The sequence below is a fragment of the Myiozetetes cayanensis genome, unplaced genomic scaffold, assembly GCF_022539395.1.
Source record: "Myiozetetes cayanensis isolate MyiCay16 unplaced genomic scaffold, myiCay2020 scf9, whole genome shotgun sequence".
NCBI lineage: Eukaryota > Metazoa > Chordata > Aves > Passeriformes > Tyrannidae > Myiozetetes > Myiozetetes cayanensis.
The window spans coordinates 12644689-12667392 of record NW_026088185.1 but is presented as its reverse complement, the minus strand read 5'-3'; the positions used below and the strand labels follow the sequence as shown (position 1 = coordinate 12667392).

Below are 22704 nucleotides of genomic sequence, written 5' to 3'. Positions count from 1 at the left end.
CAGTGCTGTATTAGGCAGAAATAAAGCTTTGTCTGAAAGAAGAAGAAGTGTTAATGCAGAATTTCACACAGGATAATAGATGCTACATTATTGCAGCAGTGGTTATTAGGACCTGACATCTTGGTATCTCTGGATCCTGGAATATCACACGCAGTAAGAATTGTTACTAAATTTGAAGTGATTGGAGATGGTAAAAAAAACAAACAAGAAAGCTGGCATTAGACCTAAGCAAAGGTTAAGAAACAGTATATTTGAAATATAAAGAATGTAAAGAAATCATAGTGTTTTTAGTGAAACTGTGGAGATTCAAAGGCACAGCAGCCAACAAAACAAGTTTAAAATCCTTGGGGCCTCTTGCTATGTGTTGGTCTTTAAATTAGAGGGCTTTTTTGGTGATGATGCCTGAACAAATGTCTCATGAAAGTGCCTACATGACTGATAGTAAGCTGTTTCCTTCATGGAACTCCTACCTTGGCCCTAAGAAGAAAGCTGAAAACAGCAAGTGAATCCATCAGCTCTCCTGCGTTTTTAGGGCACTGCATCCATTTCAGAAATCAAAACAAATTTGCTCAGTCTGCATCTTCTGTACTTGAGGAGAAAGTGATGGTGTGATTCTAGCACCCCTGTGTAACATTTCCCCCCCTCTGCAGTTAGAGCTGGAGTCACAGCCTTCCTGCCAGTCTTTTCTCTTACTATTGGTTTCATGTTCCTGCAAGCAGTACCTGTGGTTTTTTTCAACATTTGTGGTGAATGATCTGCAGATAGTCAGGAAAGACCTTCAGAGTACTAGGTGGTGAAAGTTGGCTGTGATCAGTGTTGGCAGCTACTGTGATTCTTTTAGTTGCTTGTTGTGACCAAAGAGACCAACAGCCACTGCTGAATGTCTCATTTTATTAATCCTTTCCCTCCAAGAGATGTTTTTTTGCTGGGCATAATATTCAGTGCTGGCAGCGGGTATCCTGAAGTCACTGGTGCCAAGGAGTTAATGAATTTGGAAAACTTCCCAGATAATACATCTGGCCCTCTAACTTACATTTTGGAGCATGAAGTATGAGATGTAGAAAGAAGAGCACTGAACTAAATGAGCTACTGTCTGAAGAGAAGAAGGGTGCACTTTTGGTTTTTTGAACTAGTTGACTGAAAGTTAAAAATTATGTAGCCCCACAGAAGATTTAGTTGTTGTGTTTTTGTTTGGGGTTTTGGTTTTGTGGTTGGTTTGGTTGGTTTTTTTGTTTTTAATTTTGTAATACTGTGTATTTGCCACTTGCATTACCCTCTGAGACTTGAATACAGACCGAGAAGCATTTATAATTCTCCACTTTGAATGATTCTTCTCCTTCATTTTTTATTTTGAAGTCCCATCATGTTGCCATGTCAATAAAAAGGATTTTGAAGGTAATTGATATTTCTTGTCCAGCTCACTTCTGGAATAGTATCTTGTACAGTGTTTGCCTGCTACAGTGTTTGAAATGAGGCTTCATTGTATAAAACGGGTTGCTTGTGCTATTTATTAATACACATCTTTGTGTAATAAAAGCTGTGCAGTGCAATATGGCTCAGAAATTAACTTTGAAGAAAAGAATTACATTGCTATTTGTATATCTCATGAAACAGCGTTATTTTTAGTGAGTCTTTCAATACTGCAGTGCTCCTTAGTGCTTACCTACACAGCACTCTGAAAATAACCAGAGTATCATCCCTAATTAAGTGTCCTACTGAAATGCTTTTTTCTGGCCTAAGAGCAGAGCAGGAGAGGGTTTTTTGTATGTAGCAGTGGCAACCCAAATGGAAAGCATTTCGCAGAAGAGTAGAAAGCACTTCCTTGAGGTACATCAAATATCAGCAGGTAATTCACTTCTATCTCAGACCAAGGTACCATGCTGCCCTTTCAAAAATACCTTCTCTAGTGCTTACCCTTTTTTCTGACTGATGTCTTGATAGATGAAAGTTTTCATTTACTTAGCTTTTTCATTTCATTAGCTTTAATTTAGTCTTGCATGGGGTGATGTAGTTTCCAATGGGTTTGGGATGACCTGCAGGTAATAAGCATAATGATTGGTACCTGCACAGCAGATTCCTATTGACATAAGATCAAACTTGTGTTTGTTTGGGGTTTTTAAAAGAAATGTCAGTTCCTACCTCCAACCCCCCCCTCCAGTAATGTGACATCTATACTGAGGCTAATCTATATCTGATTCTGCGCTTCTTGACTATTCACCTTCTATTGTAAAAATTCTTTCTTTAATAGTTCCCCTGTCTTCAAGCTGGTTCTCATACTTAAAAGAAACTTTTGTGGCATGGATATCTGTCTGTGAGGAGAGCAAATCTGTGACCTGAAAGGTTCACCTCCAGACTTCCAAGAAGCAGGGGAGCATGCAGGGCATAGTCGAGTCCCATGGACTGTTGCTGCACAGCATGTTTCAGTTGGGTTATATGAGTGGGTTATTTTTCTAGATCATCTCCTTCTCCTGTTCTGTTGCTGCTAAGTGCACAGACTGAATAGCATAGGAAGGAACCATTCTGTATCGTGTGACTAGTGGGTTCGGGGCAAAGCAGGAGAGAGAGGAAGACACTAATTCTACAATTAGCCCAATTTCAAAATGCTAGTTTCCTTAGTGCCATAGTAACAGCAAGACCCTGACTCTTCTGCATTGAAAGCTTAAATAGGGATCATGTCCATTCCAGTGCTGGGGTCAGGACCTGGCAAAGGGGAGAGGGACAAACAGAACAGAACTAGAACTCAGCACTAGAAGTCTGCATCCATTACTGAAGGGTGATTGCACTTACAAAGATTGCAAATAGAAACAAAAGTTAACTTACTGTGTGCAGAAGGACCAGAAGAGAGGATCAGGCATTGATTTGATTGGGTCTTTCATGTAATTACAATTTTTGTTGCTATCTGTAGTTGGCATAAATTCCTGTGTTCAAAAAAAGGGTTGTTTCTTTCAGTTGCCAGTTGTAATGCTGCTGTTGACAAACAGAGATGTTATAAAAGAGAAATCCAATATAGTGTAGTTAATCAGATGCCTTTTTTTTTTTTATTACTTTATAATCTGCTCAGATGCCTAATTCCAAAAGCAAAATGACAAAATTGTTCGATCAAAGCTTCTGGAGTTTAATTCCTTTCTAAAAAAATAGCACAGTGGTTAATTTCAAAGGGGAGGGGGAATAAAAAGAACATTACATGCAGGACTAAATTTTGTCAGCCTTTGCATCAAATAACTCACTGCTTATGACTGAAATGTACATCACCAAATAGCTACAAAGAATAATTTTCAGTCTGAGTTTATAGTAAGAGAGCAAACACATTAAAGAAAAAGAAAACATACGGAAGAAAAATGATTTCTTGCAGTCATTTTTTTTTCTGCTGTTCTGTAGGAAATATGGATAAATCATGAAGTCTCAGAAAAAAACCCTTTGCTCTCCTTTACTCATGGTTTGGTTTTGCTTTTCTCTTTGTATATAGAGTATGGGTGTAGTGTGCAGTAGTCACTATGTTATCACCTGTTAATTGTCATGTGTGACACATCCCCTTACGGATTCTATGAAACCAGAGCCGTTTGAAGTAAAACTTTCCATTCAAGTGTCAACTGAAGCGTGGGGTTTATTTGCTTTTTTTGACAGAGCTTGTTCTTTTACTGTCTCCTGAAATAACTCTGATATTTGTTTTTCTTTAGGAGAGGAAAAGGGAAGAATATATGGCTAGAGATAGCAAGCTACTAGGGAAGATGGGAGGAGTTAGTGAACGAAACTGGGAATGGGAAAAAGAGAGATTGGCCATGTCACTATGTGAGAGGATGCAGTGTGGGAAAGAGTGACATAACTGAGAGAGAGGGGGAGACTATCTTGTGCTGATCTAGGACAGTGGATCTGGAAACCGTGTGGGGAAAAAAATTGTGGCGACCAGCTGTGCAATAAAAAATCCTACTTTTTAAAATACAGACAAAACCAACCAACCAACCAAAAACCAACACAAGACCAAACTGAAAACAAAACAACCAGAAAAACACCAACCACAATCAAAAAAACCACCACCAAACCCTCACATGTAGGAAACCTTATATACAAACTCTATTAGAAGAACGTAAGTCTGAAGGTTTGAAGTGTCTGAAGTAGGTAGCACTGGCTGTAAGGATGTCCACAAAGGCAAGTTACATCCTTTCTGTGGGTGCTGGTGGTGTGAGGTTATATATTCAAACCCTAACACTTTCCAGGGACTTTACTGCCAGAGCATGAGAGGGATCTGCTTCAGGATAATGAAGGCTGTGGTGGTGGGCCCAGCCCTCGCCTCATTTGTTGTTGAAGTGGAAAGGTGTGTTGCCGTTTGGTTTATTCTGGCTGGGAGATGTGATGTTAGTGGTGTAGATGATCTTAGGGAAAAAGAAACATCATTTCTGTTTCTAGCCTTTACGTGCTGCTCAAATGATTTTCTAACTCTTCCTGTACCTCAGGATTGTGGGGGGCCAGAAGGTGTCTTTAAACCACACCCAGTGAGATGGTGTGTTCTGCACCTCGGTGCCGGGCTGGGGTGTGTATTGGTTTGCACAAGTGCTGAATGTATTCAGGTGGCAACCAAAGTCAGCAGCAATAGTGCTGTGAGCCCAGGGCATGCTAGATGTTACATATTCAGAAAACGGAGTTGGAGGGTGGGGGAATCAAGCCTTGAGAATCTTAAAATGAGAACCTAAATTGATCTTCATCCTCCTGTTTCAGTTCCTTGTCACAGAGACACAGATTGTACACGTTTGTCTTAAAATGACGTCACTAATGTTTATTAAAAAAACCTTGCTGCTAAGGTTTTGAGAAAGAGGCGTGAAAGCTTTTTACCACTGACCTCAGAGCAGCTATCTAAGTGTGTGCTCAGTATGAAGTGGGGGGGATTGCTCTACATGTGAAAGAAAAGATCAGATCTTTACTGAGAGAAAGAAACTGGAGTTTTGTAAATAAAATCGTCATGATGCATTTGTGACATAAAATGTAAGTCAATTAGAATGTGCACAAAGAGAGAAATAAGTTAATGGTGGACACCTCTACCACGGCATTTTTCAAGCCTAAGTGCTTTACTTTGCAATTTTAGGAGTACTCCTTTAAGGTCATTTTTTGAATACGATTTTAATACATAGTCTGTTGCTTTAACCACTTTCATTAAAATTTTATGAGCCTTTTCAGAAAATCAGATGGGAAAATGCAAATAAATTATGCATTTTATTTAGTACATAGTAGGTACAGTATTACTGTATGTGTAAACAAATAAAAATGTTTATTGATATAACAAATACTGTTGAAAGATCCTACTGTAGTCTATAAACCACATAGGCTATAAAGAATCACTTCAAGTTTAAATAGCTAGTGCTGGATCAAACCTCTGGATTTGGAACATAATAGAACGACAGTGTAAGAAGATTAATTATCTTGGCTATTATAATTAAAGGGGAGAGGGGAACGTCATGGGTTGTGGGGCACAAAGATTGAAGCTGAAACCTTAAAACATTCCTATTCTGCGAGCAAGTGCTTAATATTTTATAAAATCCCATAGACTCTCTGCTTGCTTAGTTTCACCTTTTCTACCCCTCTTCCCCTCATGGAAGAGCTCACAAGTAATCTTGTGAAGTTCTGACCTGAGCACTCAGCAGCCAGCACAGTGCAATGTGTCATTTTGTGCTGGTCCTTCACCCTGCAAGATGCCAAAGCAACAGAGGAGGGAGGTGTAGGTAGTGGACATTCTTGGTGTTAAGAAATGTGGATGTATACTTGAGGGCTTCAAGCCAAAATAATATGTTCACTGAAGTTGTGTTTGACAAGAACCCCCCAGCTTCCTAGCACCATTTATGCAGATCAGCACAACTTTCTTTTTGTGGTGGTTTTGGGGTGGTTTTGGTAGGTTGGTTGGGCTTTTTATGGGAATCTTGACGAAGTTCTGATACTCTTCCTTATGTTTAGTACTTCATGTCAGCTGGTGATTTGTACTCCATGTCAACCGGAGATGCAAGAACCTTCTCGCCTAGAGTAAAAGATACAGTAAAGTGATCAAAATGTAGACTGGAACTCTGCCCTTGTCATTTTTGAGCAGTTACTGACCTCCCAGGCAGTCCTGCTCATATCAGTGTACCTCAGACCTTAGTGACAACACGTGTCTGAAACAGTAACTCCTTCAGACCTATGTGACAGAAGGCACTTTATCATCCAAATTGGAAGAAGGGAACTTAGATATTTTTAAGGAAGCTTTTGTAGCTAAAGAAGCAGAAGCAATAATTCTCCAAGTTTAATGATGAGTTACATGTACAGTGCATGAAGAGTCTTCACTTGCCCTGTAATTTGCATTAGCAAAAAAGAGTTCTCATTTTATTAGTGATTTTTAGAAAATGGAAGCCAGGAATAGCTGCTCGAGTAAATAGCGTTAATTAACAATGAGAATTCCAACAATACTGGAATGACTAATACTGAAATATATTTTTGCAATTTGAGCTTTCATGTGTTTGTAACCTTTGGTAAGGAATTGTTCTTAAACTTCAAATAGAATTTCTTAGTACCTTCATATAAATCAATTGCCTGTAGATTTCAGTTAAGCAGTTTAATTGCTTAATTAGACTAAGAAAACGTAGTGATTAAAATTTAACAGTCATATAGCATAAGGCAATATCAATATTAGTTCTTACTCAGGGTAACTGAGTTTAGATCAAACTGAATGAACTAGAAGGCAGTGTTTGTGATCTGCTTTAGCATACAGGAATATCATCTAAGTCTTCTCTAGAGTTAAGAGCACAGACATTGAAGAATGACGGAGTCAGCAATAAGAATGTATTAAAGCTGCCACAAAACACCAACCTGTAATCAGAGGGCTTCTGTGCTAAAACAGCTTTAAGGGTTGTTGGGTTTTTTAATAATCTATGTTGAAAAAAATTAACCCATTCTATGAAGAGCATCTAGGCAAGAAGGGACCACTCTTTCAGAACTGACTTGAAATAAACAAATGCCAAAAACAGTTTAAGAGAACATAAGGGAATTCTGTGCAGAGATCTATAGTCTTGCCACTCAAAAGAGAACCTGTATTGCAGGAATATGGGTATTTTTGCATCCAAAAATTATCAGAGGTACTGAATATTAGTTCTGTTTGGAGTTGATATAACACCAAGTACAGTGGCATTTGGGCCTATGATTAGAGAGATTCTGTGTGTTTTGTAATGAAGAACTGGTAGGAACAGGAAGCAGCGTCATCTTTATTTGGGGTGGCATTTCTTGTTTGTTATTCTGAACATGTTTCATGTGTAACATATTCCAGGAAATTGAATACTTAATTAATTAATTAATACTTAATTAATAGTGGATCAGAAAAAAAAGTCTATATGGCCTGTGTCCTTTTTCTGATATTGTCAAATGTCTTATGAGAAATACAAAGATATGACAAGTTTGTCTTACTTTTCTCCAAGAGCTCTCATTGTGTTCAAATATTCAGGGACTTAAAGACTGAAGGTAAGAATAGTTTCTATTTATCTGAAGATCTTCAATAGATTTTGCTTCTCTTGAGTTTTCTTGCTTCCCTTTGAACACACGTGAACTCCTAGTATCCACAACAACAAAATATTATTCACATAAATGTTTATCAGGGTTATTACTGTGAAGAGAAATTATGACTGATTACCCATTTCTTTCTTTTACTCTTTCAGCAAGATCTGAACCCAACTAGTAGTTCATCTCCTTCCTGTGGGACTGCTTTTTCGCAGGGGGGCCAATTAAGGATATGGTAGAACCACCATTACATTTTTTATTCTAATAACATTAGCTTCAGTGTTTCAAAATCTGATTTTAGTTTTCTGCTCTGAAGTAAATTCCATTCACTATCCAAGATGAGGGTTGACATGCTCATTAAAGGTTGGGGGAAGAGGCTGTCAAGCAGTTCTGATGAACCATGTGGTAATATGTGTGAAGTTTTAAGAATCATATTAGTATCTCACTAATTGATTGCCTTAAGTCTATACTGAGACACAGTCTGGCTTGCTATGCATTGTCTTCTTGAGGAAATGGAATGTCATGCATTACACAGATTAACCAAATTTCCCTCTTAATGTGGAGAAAATATTGGTCCACAGTCAAAGAAAGAAGGCAAAAATATTTGTGGGCAACCAACACAAAGAGTAGTATATAATTTTTATGTTGTCATGGCATTTAGAAATGCAGATGAGAAATCAACGTATTTTTAAACAATGAAGTTTTATACCTTTGTGTTGTATGACTGTATATGTAACCAAATATATTTGCCTTCATATGTAAGTAAACTATGTTTATACTCAATATCTGGATTCTGAGGGCAAAGGAGGATCAATGTGCTATCCTTTTAGTCTTAAAAAAAAAGAAAATATGAAGTTCAAAATGAGATTATTAGAAAGGAAGATCGGTATTGTTGCAAATGATTCAGAGTATTAAGTGGCAATATGTCTTTTTCAATATCATATTAGAATTTGCTTGTAGCAAGCGTGGGTAGAGCCCTTCTCAAATCTTCGTTCGCAAAGCCTAACCATGATTAGAATTTGAAAACTTTTAACCTGCTAACTCTCAAATTAGCATAACAGAAAAGAGTAACAAAAATACCTGTTCTTTCTGTTTATTTGAGCTGTGTATCTGACAGCATTTCTTTGTGCACAGATTTATTTCCTGGTTGGGTGATGATCAACAGTCACTCATACTTTGTGCATTTATGTCATTACTTTGTCTCAGTGAAGGTGTTCTGCATAGAGGTCAGGCCTTGCTAAAGTTAATGTCAGTGTAAACCAAAACCAAAGCTGTGATTAAGGCTCTGCAGATTAGTATTTCAGCAGTTAGCATTGTCCATCTTATTTTGGATGGATTCCATCAGTCTTGACTGAAGACCCAGCAAAACATAAGCAAAGGAGGAAACCATTACTTAAAATAAGAAACAGAACAAATCAAAGCACACTATTTGGAAAGCGTTTTTTTAGAAGTATGTAAATACTTGTTAAATTTTTTTAATGCCGTAGAGCTAGGAAAAAGAACACAGTGAAAAATTACTGTAACATGGATAAGTTATCTTCCAAAAATATTTATTTTTATTTTTTTATCTGGACTGCACTCACCAGATGCACACACAAGATAACAAATAATCCAGGGAAAAGACTGCAACAAACTACTTTTGTGAACTGCAATTGGCAGAGGTGCTCTTGCCTCAGAAAGTTCACATGATGATGTGTTTAAAGCTCAAAGTAATATTTCAAAACTACTGATAATCTATGATGATGTGTCTTTGTGCTCTTTATACTTCTAAAGCTATTACTTCTTTCCAGGCATTTGATTGCTTGAACTAAGTAAAAACAGAACTTTCAAAGAGTAAACAGGTTCCTGCTGAAAGGCATATGAACCCATTCGTTTCTTCTTAGTCCTTTAGCAAGACCAGGGTGTAGCTGAAGATGTCTTTCTGGATTGCTAAAATCTACAAATCACTGCTCTGACTCCACCTCAGGCTGAACTTCCTAACGTCTGACACTCGTGGTGTCACGTACACAGAATGAGCTCTTGTTGCCAGACTCTCTGTGGGCAGGGATGTGTAATGCCAGAGTATGGAGCTTGCAGAGTGCAATGATCAAAAGACAGATACAGGTGCTATAAGCTGGCAGACAGTGGAAAAGTGTTGATTTACTCCAGCTGAGGATTTGACTACTAGGTTTGAACCAGATTGAGAATGACCCAATGTGTTCCATTTCTGGAGTCCTTGTTACTTTGGGCACACTTAGGCTTTGATCTTAGAGTAAGGCTCTTGAAAATTGTAGTTCATATCAATTACTTAGAACCCTGTTCTATGCCAAGATCACAGTTCACTATTAATTTATGATATTTCATTGTACTGATGTATTTTGACTGGATTGCTGTCTGTTTAAAAGAAAAACTGCCTGTTTGAAAAAAACTACTTCCTGTTGAAAAAAACTCACAGGTTCCTGTGAGAACCTGTTCCTACCTTTGTAATAGCAGATTTTGAAATTTCATCCAAGGATCCAACCATGATGAGTTTTGCACCTGATCCATGGTACTGTATCAGTTTTCTGACATGGTTGATAAGGAATCTGATTATCCAAGGGCATCCTGATCTACTCATAACTAGGCTCTGGTCTAGTAATATCAAGTCTCAGCTTAGAGGAAACCTTTATTTTTCTAAGATATGCCGTCTTGGATTTGTCTGTATTAAAATGTTATTTGACTGTGTTAACCTGTATTGTAATATCTTGGTTGAGATATCACTGTGGCTGTTCACATTCCTGGTAAACTTGGAGGCATTTGGAATTTATCTTAATTTAGGATAGTATTTTGACTAATTTCTCCAGAAATGTCACCATTGGTCAATTGGTCTTCTTGGACATCATCAAGAAGTGTTGGAATGACCATTTCTTCTCTTTTGACCCCACATTTCTGCAATCTGGTACCATATAATGTTTGGGAGCATGTTTTTAATCTACTCTCTGTTTATTGGGCTAGTGAAAGGGAACAAAGTAATGTCATTTGTACACAGGCAAGAAAAATGGGTAAGAAAAGTTTATATTAATTTGCTGTTAATCATATTCTAAGTTGTTCCATGCAGCAATTCTATTAACTTTTCTAATTTGCTGTTTAAACACATTGTAGCAATGCAGAACTGCATATTGAAAAGATCCTAAACACATAACTCAGTAATTAATAGCATACCATCTCTAGGATACTAAAAATTGCTGCAGGAAAAACTAAACGTAGGGATCTGGGGAGGTTCCCTTTTCTATGGAGAATATTAAGGGCTAGGTGCACATTTGTTAAATATATGAGATTGGAACGAGTTTTCAAAAGACACAGATTTTTGCAACCATCTTTACTGGATGTCTTGCATCCTTGTCAGTGTTCTTTTAAAATACAGCCTTTTCATTAAAATGACACATCATGACATTCCTAGCAAGCGAGCTGCAAACCTTTTAAGGAAGGGTTGTACTATACATGCCGAAACATATGTAAAGTGTAAAGCAGGAAATTGTACAGACTAGGTTTCAAAGTTAACCAGTATGGCTAAAGTAGTATTTTGTCTTTATTTTTAAGGAAGGCTGGGAGTGTAATCCAGTTGTGAATCATGTCTGTTAAAAAGGCAGCCAGATGTTATTGGGTGTGAGTCTGTGTCTTTGCACACTACAGAACAGTTTAGCAAAATCCTTTGCTGCAGCTGTTTAGAAGGAAATCTCCTTGCCGTTAGTTCCGTGAAATGGGTGTGTTTCTTCTAAGGATTCAGATTTCTGGAAGAAAGCCTTGAAAATACTTTTCATGTTTTAAGACCTACAAAATAGGTCTCAGTACTAAAGTCTTTTTTTTTTACTTATGTTCTCTCTGCTTACAAACCCCTCCATCTTCTCGAGTTTCTTACTGAACTTTACAACTTATTTAAACACATAGGCTGAGGAGCCTGTGTGAATATTCCTTTCTAGCTTCTGGTGAGTTGGTAGATGGGATCATTGTAGTTGCTGAAAATGTGCACATGGAATATCGTGTACCTGTGGGAGTGCATCTGCATTTCTGTTCCTGTACTTCAGGCACAAGTTTATGGCCAAGTATACTAATCTTATATATCCAACTAATGTTATAAGAACCTGGAATGTAGATGTAGAAATTGAGCTTTCCTTCCCTCAAAGCTGCAGTGAAGGATGTAGTTCAGAGCCTACTTGAGTGCAGAGCTTGAAAGGTTTCCTTTCAGTCTTTTTTGAGTATATTGGTTAATATGGGGAAAATTTATTACCCAGCTGGAAACATTTTTCCCATTCCTCTGTTATTCAGATATGGCAAAAGAGAGGTGTATTCTTTGGGGGATTTTATTTTTCTAAAAACAATCCTCATCTCTGGAACGAGACTGAGAGAAGTTTCATTACAGAGCATAGTTTAAGGGGAAACAAAAAAAGTTGAAGCCTATAAAGTATATCTTGGTTAAAGACCCTATATCACTTCAACTATGGATTCAACTATGAGGCATCTATAATAAAATACTGTTATCAACTTTATAAGCATTCAAATGGTCTTAAAAATCTCACTAGGAAATAAAAAGGAACCTTTGCTGGGGATTTTTCCTGAAAACCTTAATAATCCTTTCAAATTCTGTAGGGATTTTGAGATGTGCTGGATAACTGTTTCTCTTAGTTAATAGTAGGTTTGACAAAATTCTGCATATTCTCGTTTAAGAGTTGGATTTTTGGCATGAACTTTTCAAAACTGTTTCAAAACATATATTACTAAACCCACAAAGCAATGTCAAAAATATGCATACCTTTGTGAATGGCCTTTGTGTTTGTGTGTATACAGAGATGGATTGATTACAGGTATGTATCTACCTTTTTAATACGTTATCTGATGGCAACTTCAAGCAAAATGTGCATTAATTTTTTTAACTGAAAATTAACCTATGTACTTTCCTTTGAAATACATATGGATAAACAGAAGGAAATAGATTTTCATAACTTCTTCTGAAAGTCAATCTATAAACTGAACCAAATGTAGCTTAGGAGCAAAAGATGCAAGTTCACTATTTAGTCTGCTTTATTTTAAAGTGCTGTAAGGAACAAATTTTCTTGCATTCCTATGCTAATAGGACACACTAATCACGGGACAAGGTGATTCTGGTTTTGTTCAGGGTTTATGAATTAAGGGTTATTACTGGAAATGGCTCATTTACTCTGTATGTGCCTGAGACAGAAAGTCTGAGTCCTCTGAAGCTTTTGTAAATACACGTTGCAGAATCTTCCCAGACTGAGATGTTTGCCTGTTTGTAGCTGGCTAATCCAGAAGTGGTTTCCTGATAAGGTTAATGCCCAGTTAATTGCTCCTAGCCTTGACACACAGTTTAATTGCTATTTGGGCAACATATGTTTGTTGCTTGCTCTGTGTAGAATTCTAGCGGATGTAGTGATGCAAACTACAGACTGGTGGAGGGCAAACAAAATAAATACAGTATTTTATGTTCTTTTAATTCAGGGCCAAGTGGATTTGGATGAAGTGTTTATTTAGTTTGCTGGCTGCTTCAGATGCTGTGGCATATTGATTCCTTTTATTACTAGCAGCCATTTAACCTGACCTCTCTCAGATCCAGTATTTTAAAAGCCATAAATTTTAACTTTACTTATGAGCAAGGACTGAAATGCTGTGAAAGCCTTTTTATTAGCAGAGCTTTGCCTTACTCCATGTTCGTGTGTCACCCATGGCAACGATATTTAGAGCATCTTAAATTAGAGCGGCTGTTGGGCAGCTTGGTGGTGATGGGGTTAGCAGTAAAAAGAGCTCATAAATATCTCAAGCATGTAGGGTTCACTGATCAGTGTGAGCAGGTGTACAAAAGCAACAAAAGCAGTGTCATTATTAGCAAAAGGTATCCTTTTCCTGGTTATTTTGCTCAAAATCTCTCTTTTCTTACTGTTAACATTCACAGATAAGGAACATTCATTTTTTAATTGCAAGTAAATTGCTGATATTTAAATGTATTTTCCTTGTTGCCTTGGCTTGGCTTTTCTTTTACAACGATCATCTTCCTTGTTGTTTCAATAGCCTAAATTAATCCCTGAACAATGCTTAAAGCAATCTTTAATATGCAGATTATATAAGTATTTATAAAAATGTGTCCAGGCCAAAACTTGATGCATAGAAATAACATACCACCCTTTGAAAAAGAAAATAACATGATTATTATGAGAGAATTTCTTTCTGCATTCACATGTAAAGAACTCAAAAAGGCTTTGAATTAGTGACGAAAACACAAAGCTTAATATGAACTGTTTGCATTGTTCTAATTTGTTACTTCTGATTTAAATAAGTAATTTTAAAAAAGTATTATTTCAGGCTTAATGACTAAGACTGAGTAATAATTTAACAGCTTATTTCAAAGTGGGCTTAAGGCTTAACAAAGTAGATCGTAACCATGAATTTAACCTAAGTTTTGGCTTGCTTTCTTCTGTTCTGCTGAAGAAGTTTCCCCATCTGTCCCACAAATTAAAGGTAATGTCTCATACCAGTAAAAGTGACTTTGTTTAAATATTAGTGCAGGGACTCTTTACTTCATGTTAAACTTTGGCCTGGGAGCAAAAAAGTTGTCTTAGTTTGAGAAGTGTAATTTATATCAAATAATCTCAGAAAGTGTCGTGTTTTCCAGCCTTTTAAAGCTGGATTTGACCTTTTCAGAGGGCAGGTGTGGAAGCAGAAGTAAAGCAATCACAGGGCACTGGAATATTTTTTGCTACTGCTCAGTTCCGAACTGATCAATTTACAAGGTACCTGAAATCGCTATTTCCTAAAAACTGGACTTTTTCCTCTCTGAATTGCTTCTCCCATAGCAGTTTTCCTCCAGCAGATTGTAACACATATATCTGAAGTCAATATGCATAAATATCCCTGAGGAGAAAGCCCCTGGTTTGTAGAAGATATGGTAGCTTGATTTATATTGGGACCTCTTTGTAGGGCAAGTGCTTCACTTTGCACCAACTAGAGGGTCTAGTTGGTGCAAACTAATCTACTGGAGAACTAGGGATTCAGATGCCTAGGAAAACTTTTCACTGAATGCAGAGCTATACTGTGAAGTGGAAGGTTATGTGAGAGGTTAAACTTGTGTAACCAAATGAAGGAAATAAATGGTTTCATCAGAGAAGATCAGAGAGTTTTTGTGCAAAGAAAGGCTCGGCTGCATTTTGTTCAGCGTTCAGCACCGACCTGGTAAATGCATGTGCCATTTCACTGAGGCTTTTGCTTGAACCTCTACTTTTACTCCTAATTCTTAGCTTTAATATTGTTGCACTGTGGAACTCGTTAGCGGTTTTGACGTATTTAATGCTGTACATACTCTTTTTGAAATACTAACACATTTCCTTGCAGTGTTGTTGCAGGGTTGTTTGTTAGTGATAAAACCACAGAAAGGAGTGAGATGAGCGTAGGTTTCTAAGGTGACAGTAGTGCATTTTCACCTCTTGTCAAATGGCTGCCTTATTCCAAGCATTTCCTCTTCAGCTGGCTAAAGCTCAGCATACCTTCTGGGCCCCAAATTGTGAACTGTCATTATTCATAGCTGAAATTGCAGTTTGTGCAAATGTGGGCTAAATTGCAATCATTATATGTAGTAAAATAGATTGAAATATCTGTAAATCTGAAGAATGTAGCTGGCTCTTTTAATCAGAGAACTTGTTAAATTCTCCCATGCTTTGATTTCTCTTTATTAGATTTTTTTTTTTCTGTCAGGTGTGGGGTTGTTCTGCGTTCAGTATTTCTGCTTCTAATTTGGAATACTTGGATTGAGGTATAATAAAATGAGCCAGACAATGTATGTTGTCTTTAATATGGGAGTGCAAGATAGTGATTTTTCTCTTGCTTTTTATCAAGCACTTCACAATCTTTGCTGTGCTACCTGTATAAACTAGTGTTGAAGAAAAGGCTACAGTGTAATCAAAGGTTTTTCTGCAAAAATGTTGTATTGGAGCTCTTCATTTGAAAATCACAAGCTAAATGATATAATGGCTTTCAGATTCCTCCTTCCCACATCATTCTCTGCATTGAATAGATTGATGATAGAGGAAGTATCTGAATATAAAAATAAAAGTGAGAGGAAGAAATCCTTTGTGGTTGTGCATACTGTGAGTCCTACTAGAAATAAATAAAACTACATTAAACAAAATGCTTCAGAAAGAATGGAACATGGAGTAATCTAAGTCCCCATGTTATGTTGCAATCCTGTGGAGTGAGCAGTTAGATCAGTTAGGCTGAGGAAGACCTGAGTTCAGTGAGGCCAAGTTGGGCACCATGAATGTTATTCAGGGTGTGTGTCCAAAGCAGAGCAGGCACTGAGCTGTGCCTGCTTCCTTAGAAGCTGTTGGCACATCTCACTCTGAGTCTTACCACTAAAGAAGTCAGCATTAGTGCTTCATGATCAAACAGTTGTTTGCCTGGTAAAAGCAATCATGTGTTCTCTCCAGCATCCCAGTGTGCACAGAGCAGAAGACTCATTGTTTTCATAACCATTTTCTCTTCCCTAGTACCACATGAACCTCCATCATGTGCAATGCAATAGGAACCAGGAATGTGGTAAAAACAGAGCCAAATTATTTATAAACTTCATGTTTATTCTAATTTTCTCAGTCTCAGTGATGCTTTTCCTTATTTTTTTCCTTTATAGCTATTTTTTATCTCACTATATCTTTCAAAATATAAATAGTAAATTAGTCTAGCTCACACAGATGTGTTCCTCTAAATATTCTCCTTTAGACATATTCCTACAGTTTTGGTTTTCAAGAAGAAACATTATCTGAAAAACAAAGTTAATGATAAATATATAAATTGTTTACTCTTTAGGGTGTCTTAGGAGCTGTATTTCATATAGAGTGGCAGTGATTCATGACTTCTCTTATTTCCACTCTCTCTGCATGTGCCTTTGGGGTGGCTTGCGTTGCCCACAAGGCTGTGTCATTTGTTTCCGTTTGATTTTTCATGACTGGCATCTTGCTTTTGGCATATTTCCTTCTGCTGGGCTATAAAACAAAGAAAGGAATGTGCAAATGTAGCAAAAAGATAATCTTGGAAATACCTGAAACCAATAATAGTGGTAATAAAAGAACAGAAAAAGCAGGTTTACTTTTACTGTTAGATTAAGAAAAAAAATAAATATCTGTGTTAGCCATGTTGACATTAAGCAGAAAATAAAGGTATGTGTAATAGCATCTTTTGGTTAAAGGATGATCAGTTACAGATACCACTAAGAACCTGCAGTTTGGATTCAGCCAGTCATAGGCAGGTGGTGACATCAGCTGTTTTCTCTCATAAATTCAGTAGAGATGCATAAAGTAATTTACTATTTATAAAAATAATCAAGTGGATGCCTCAGTTGGCTTTTTATCGTTGTACTACAAGAAGCAGTAAAAGGCGGGCTCAAGGATTTAAAATTCATAAAAAGAAGCATTTTTGCACAGTAAACAATTGAATTTCTCATTGCCAAACTATATTTCCATATTCAAAATCGGGTAGGGCTGGATACAAACACACACCACGTGTCCCCAGAAATGCTTGTTAATAACCTGTAAAAGATGAGAGGGTTTGTTTATTTGTTGGTTTGGAGGTTTTCTTACCCATGAGGAAAAATTTGTGTTTTCAGGCTTAAGGCAGTTCTAAATGTGTGCAGAAATGGAAAAGATACTGGGATGGGCAGGAGAAGGAAATTTCCCTAGTTGGGGTGTGGTACTTGTCCATTACGGAGTCTTGTGCATTTCTCTGCAAAGCACCCAATAATGGATGCTGGCTGAGAAAGCAAGGGGGGCAGGTCTTCCTGCTTAGGGAATCTCCTCAGCTCCTGTACCTATAGCTGTGCTCTAATATGTGATTGCTGCAGCCCTGTGATGAAAGAGGGGAAAAAAGGAATAAAAGATGAATTGCAAAAAATATGAAGTTCTCACTGTTGCTGGTGAAGTTTAAGACTGAATTATTACATTCTTAGAGTGAGTCAGGTAAATGCTTAATACTGATCTGTGAGTGAGGGGTCTCAGTAAGTTTTTGAATAAATGAGGACACCTCATAGTGTGACCAGGTGCTTAAGGACTGAGTCACAGTGTGTGTGGGGAGGGTGAGCAAACAGCTTGCTGTCTGTTCCGTGTAACATGTGAGTGTGTCACTCCAAACTTTAGGTGTTGGCTTGGGTTTCCGTAGGAATGGCCTTCATACGTTAAGGATAGCCTTCCAGTCTGAGTAATTGGCTCAGCTTTATATAAAACAGGCTGTAACCAACCAGCATTTAACCTGAGACTTTTTTTTTTCAGGTAATAGAGCTTAGGCAGTAATTCAGTGCAGTACACCTTGCACTGGGATACATGTCTACACACCCTTGTGTGGGCTTTATACACAGCTCCTTTGGCTGGACAGGTGGCTGTTGAAACAGCCTGGAGTCGGCACCAGCTGCAGGACCTCCCAGAGCTGTGGGGAGGCAGGGCCATGGCCAGTGCTTCCCTGGAGACACTGTAGCTGCCTTGAAACCATCCCCAGTGGATACCCCTCCTTGGAGGCTTGATACGCACCAAGTGTGCTGGGTGCCCACTGCCCGCAGAGGTGGGAGCTGTAGCCCGTGACAGCCTTTACCCAACTCCCCGGGCAGCCCTTGGCTTTTGGCCCAGCCTGGCTGGTGCCTGTAGCCCTACCAGCGGGCTGCTGTGCCCTGTCTCCTGCCCAACAGTCCACCAAAGCAGGCTGCCAACTGAAAAATGTGAAAACTTTTTCTCTGCTGATCAACGGCTTTCACTTTGCCATCTTTTACCCCATTATGGTCCCCTTGGTTTTGCTCCTTCCCAACCTGAGACAGGCACTACTTAGTGCCTCTTACTGATGCACAAGTTTTTAGTGATTTTAAGCATATTTATGTTGTATGCAAGTCATTTCTCTAACTCTGTGTTAGCACTTGCTAATTTGGCAGTAATGGTAATCTCCAGAATGGCAATTAGTGAACAGAAGAAGGTTGCACTGTGTGACCGAGCAGCCAGGTTTCCCTTAAACTTCTTTGTCTCCACACATTATCACATATACACCCAATCCCCCACTTGTTTTTAGCTACATATCAGTCTGCATGCAATGGAAGTGTAAATTGCTTTATGTAGGCACTACTGACAAGTCTTTATTTGGTGCCAAGTCTTAGCTTTTTTCCTCTTTAAAATTCACTGATCACACTTTACTAGTTCAGAATTACCTGCACTGTAGGATTGGTAAAATCACATTGTACAGTACTAACATATCTCTCTTTTCTGTGACCCTTGAATCCCTTCAGGAGTGACAGTACATGGGCATGTAGGTGAAGGGCTTCTGTTATGTTCTCCTGTTGCTTGTGTTAGTATCACTTAAAAGTTGAAAGCAAAAGCACTTGTGTTCTCAAAGACAGAAGACATATTGCAAGGCAAAGTCTCTTCCTCAGTGTTTCTATGACACATTTACTGTTCTGCCATATAAAAACTAAGTAGATGCTACAGAGGCTTTTCAATTAAACTGTGAGTTTCTTCGTTGATTGGAGTGCACGTATGCATTGAACTTTGTCCTTTACCTATTCTACTATCATTTTACTAATATTAATTAACACAAATGCTGCCATAAAATAAAGCTTTTCTAAGGTCAGATAATCAAACATTCATAGAGAGGGAAGGTTTGGGAGACTTGGAAAGGTATTTGCTCTATTTTTCTATGAAGTGCTTTCTTAAGCCTACAAACAAGGAAAGAGGCAGCAACATCTTTTTCATTAAGCTGTACTTTGCTTGTTTCTTGAAAAACCTGCTGTGCGTGTTGGCATCACAGCACCAGTTTCAGCTTGAAGAAAAAGGTTGGATAAGACTTTGAGAGAACTAATAATATCTTCTCACAGGAGAAATGTGTTTGAAAATATCAACCATTCATACAACCTGCTCGTTCTAAAAAGCAAAACCCTTATTGTGTAGCAGTGTTTATTTTTGTGAGTCTAAAGATAATGCTGTCCTCGAGACTGTTAGCAGTGTCCAGTTGGACATTGCTGCAGTGTGGGAGGAAGCAACTCCATTCTTATCACTGGCACGGGCTTTACAGGGGTGCAGAGCGAGCCAGCTATTGCACATCACTTTGTCAGGTCTGTAAATTATGTGCCATTCCCTCCAAGTCCGAATGGGGATATCTGCTGAACTAGGTTTAACTTGATGTTATTTTTAGAACAAATTACATTGATTGCATACTATTTCAAAGGCCCCAAGTAATAAAGAACACAATTAAATGTATCTGACTAGTTTAATTTCTCTGTCTGCTTTTTGGTATAAAAATTTAACTATTTTTTTTCCAGACTATTCTGGCAAAGATTTTGGTCCTACTCTGGGATTAAAGAAGTCCAGTTCTCTTGAGAGCCTTCAGACTGCGGTGGCTGAAGTTAGGAAGAATGAACTCCCTTTTCACAGACCCAGGCCTCACGTGGTCCGGGGTCGGGGATGCAATGAGAGTTTCCGAGCTGCCATTGACAAGTCTTACGATGGACCTGAAGATGGAGAAGAGGGTATGTTGCTAATGGCACTTATTGAGGAAGCCACCATCACTTAGCACCGCTGAGGCCCAGCTTAATAAAGCACCATGAGCAAGTGATTTAGTCCAGTTGAAGCTGATCACATTATAAAAGCTGCTCACGTCTTCCACTCAATAGAGCTGTCTTTGCAGTACCCCATCCAACCTTGACTGGGTTTAGTGTAAAGTCTTTCACTGATCTCCTTTGGGGCAGGGGTGGGTTGGAGGATTTAGAACTCAATCCTTAAATAATTATGTTTTTCAACTTCAAGAAGCAGCTGCTTTCTTCAGATTACATTAAAAATTATCTTGCTTGTTTTACAATTCCCCCTTTTCCAACCAGGAAATTTGTTTCATGTTGTAGATAAGGCAGAGTGTATTGATAGCACCCTGCTGCTCATTCTGTCACCATGGGTTTATAAACCCCAGTCTGGAAATACATCTCGTTTAGCATAGAGCATAAAACTGTGCTTGGATGCTGAGCCCCCCAAATAGCAACAGCACAACTATTCTCCAACCAGACAGAATAGTTTATCTATTTCTTGTTCAGCCATTGAAATAGAAAGATTCCAGGGAGTGAATGAAATAATTTTGCTACGTAGCTTGGTTATGTCAGTCACCGGAATCTCATGTTGAAATAAACTCTCAATGTTTGCGTCCTAGCACGTTGGTTTTCTTGAGCTGATGGAGGTTAACAAGCTAGATTTCAAATAGAATAGTGCTTTACCGTGTCAGGATTTTTTGAGTCAGGAATAATAACTAGAAAACAATTCACTAAAATAACTCTTTATTTGATTGGCAATGCAAATCTGCTTGAATCCACTAGATCTGTTTAGTCTGTTTTTAAAATTATTTAATTAAATGAGTGTTTTGAGTCATTTGAGCACTTTGTCGACACTCGTGCTGTAGTTCACGTGTTTGCATTTCAGTGGCCCGTAGCCATCCTCACTGCTTCTTTTTCATTCTGTGCAGATGGTTTCTCTGATAAGAGCTCTCACTGTGGTCAAGAAGCTCAGAATGTGGAATCTGTCCCTCCGGGGAACCCTGAAACAGAAGATACAGAAAGCAAAGCAAAAAAAGATAAAAAAAATAGAGAGAAAGAGAAGAAAAAGGGCAAATCTAAAATCAAGGAGAAGAAAAGGAAGGAAGAAAATGAAGATCCAGAAAAGAAAAAGAAGAAAGGCTTTGGTGTCATGTTGAGGTATGGCATTTTACAAAGCAAAACAGCCACCCATTCTCATCATAAGATAGGAAACAAATGATGTTTTCATAAAGTAGTGGAAAAATTATTTCACTTGGACTCAAATAATGTTGATGTTATTGAGAAAGAAAGCAGTTTATACTTTTACACCAAACTTGTAGCTGCGGCAGAAGACATTTGGCAGACAAAATGTCTTTTTGTGCCTTTGAAATGCATTCCCATATGTCAGAAAAGATTCAGGGTTTTCAGGCTTAAAACAAGTGTGTTTTGGTGGGGAAGGATTTGTGAGGAATATTTCTGAGTAATACAAGACCCGCTCCCACACTCGGACCTTTGCCTTGCTTATCTTCCTTCCTGGGCTGCAGGGAGAGCAGGATTCCTTGTGTTACTGTAAACAGTCTATAACATTTGCCGTTGCTGAAAACCACTGGCTACAATAAAATTTTTGCTTTGTAGCTTCAGCCATTGCCTGTGGTGCACAAAAGTTCACTGTCCTCCTTGCCCAGCATGCAAGTGTTTGGATTTCTTCTCTGGCTCTTTGTTCCCTGGCTATATACTCTGGAATCATCAGAGTTCTTCAAGCTGTTTCCTTGCTGTTGCTGGAACCTGTGGTGCTGTAGGCACTCTGGTTGTTATCACTCCTGCCTCAGGTACCTGTTGACTCTATTGAGGAATTAATTGTTTCCATTTAAATATATCTTTGCAATTAATATAAGATATGTGATGAAATTTAAGGTCGCCTGGAGAAGGTTAGTCTTTATGTTAGTCTTTATTAGTATGACCATGTGGTTACTTGTGACCCTGAGCACTTAATGTCAGCTACTGGTGTTTTTTGGCATGCTGTATTGTAGACAAAGCAGATATGTATAAAAGCCACAGTCGTCGTTTAGGCAAAGCTACATTTAACTAGTAATCTGAGACATTCATCTGCAAGATCATTCACTGATAATGATCTTTATTAGGACATTAATATATGAACTTGCATTACAGCTTTCTGGTGCTATGTCCTCTGGAGTGAAATTACTTGTGTTATATCAACATGGAAGGTTTTAACTGATTTTCTTCCATATATCAGCAATAGGAATCCTCTAAAAATTGTCCTATCAACTTTTGAACTCTGTAGAGATATGTCAAAAGTATATAGGCATGTTTATGTGACAAATTTCAGCATTCAATCATTTCAGCAGGTGTTAGTGTTCCTAAGATGAAGGCGTGTGGGTATACCAGTCTGCTTTCAAATGGGCCTCTTTAGGAATACAGAGGAGACTTGTATGCACACCGGTGCATTGCACATGCATTTGTGTTCACACTGTTTAAAGAAATAAGGCTTACCATAGAACAGTAGTCAAAACACTGAATAATTAGGTGGGTGACTCTTGTGTGTCTTATTTTCATTCTCTTTTTAACTCTTTGGTGTGAATAGGGAAGAGAAGGGCAGTGGCACAGAGTTCTGGCAAAAGGATAAGTATTGTTTCATATATAAC

The 22704-nt window shown here is 38.1% G+C and overlaps 1 protein-coding gene across 5 annotated transcripts in view; it reads left to right on the top strand.

Moving 5' to 3' along the window:
* Positions 1-22704, top strand: part of PARD3B (par-3 family cell polarity regulator beta) — a 402616-nt gene that overhangs the window by 241736 nt on the left and 138176 nt on the right. For all 5 annotated transcript variants that reach the window (XM_050340097.1, XM_050340096.1, XM_050340094.1 and 2 more), the window contains 2 exons: positions 19808-20014; positions 20992-21220. In XM_050340097.1, coding sequence (XP_050196054.1) covers positions 19808-20014; positions 20992-21220 — 436 coding nt within the window. The remainder of the gene's footprint in view (positions 1-19807; positions 20015-20991; positions 21221-22704) is intronic.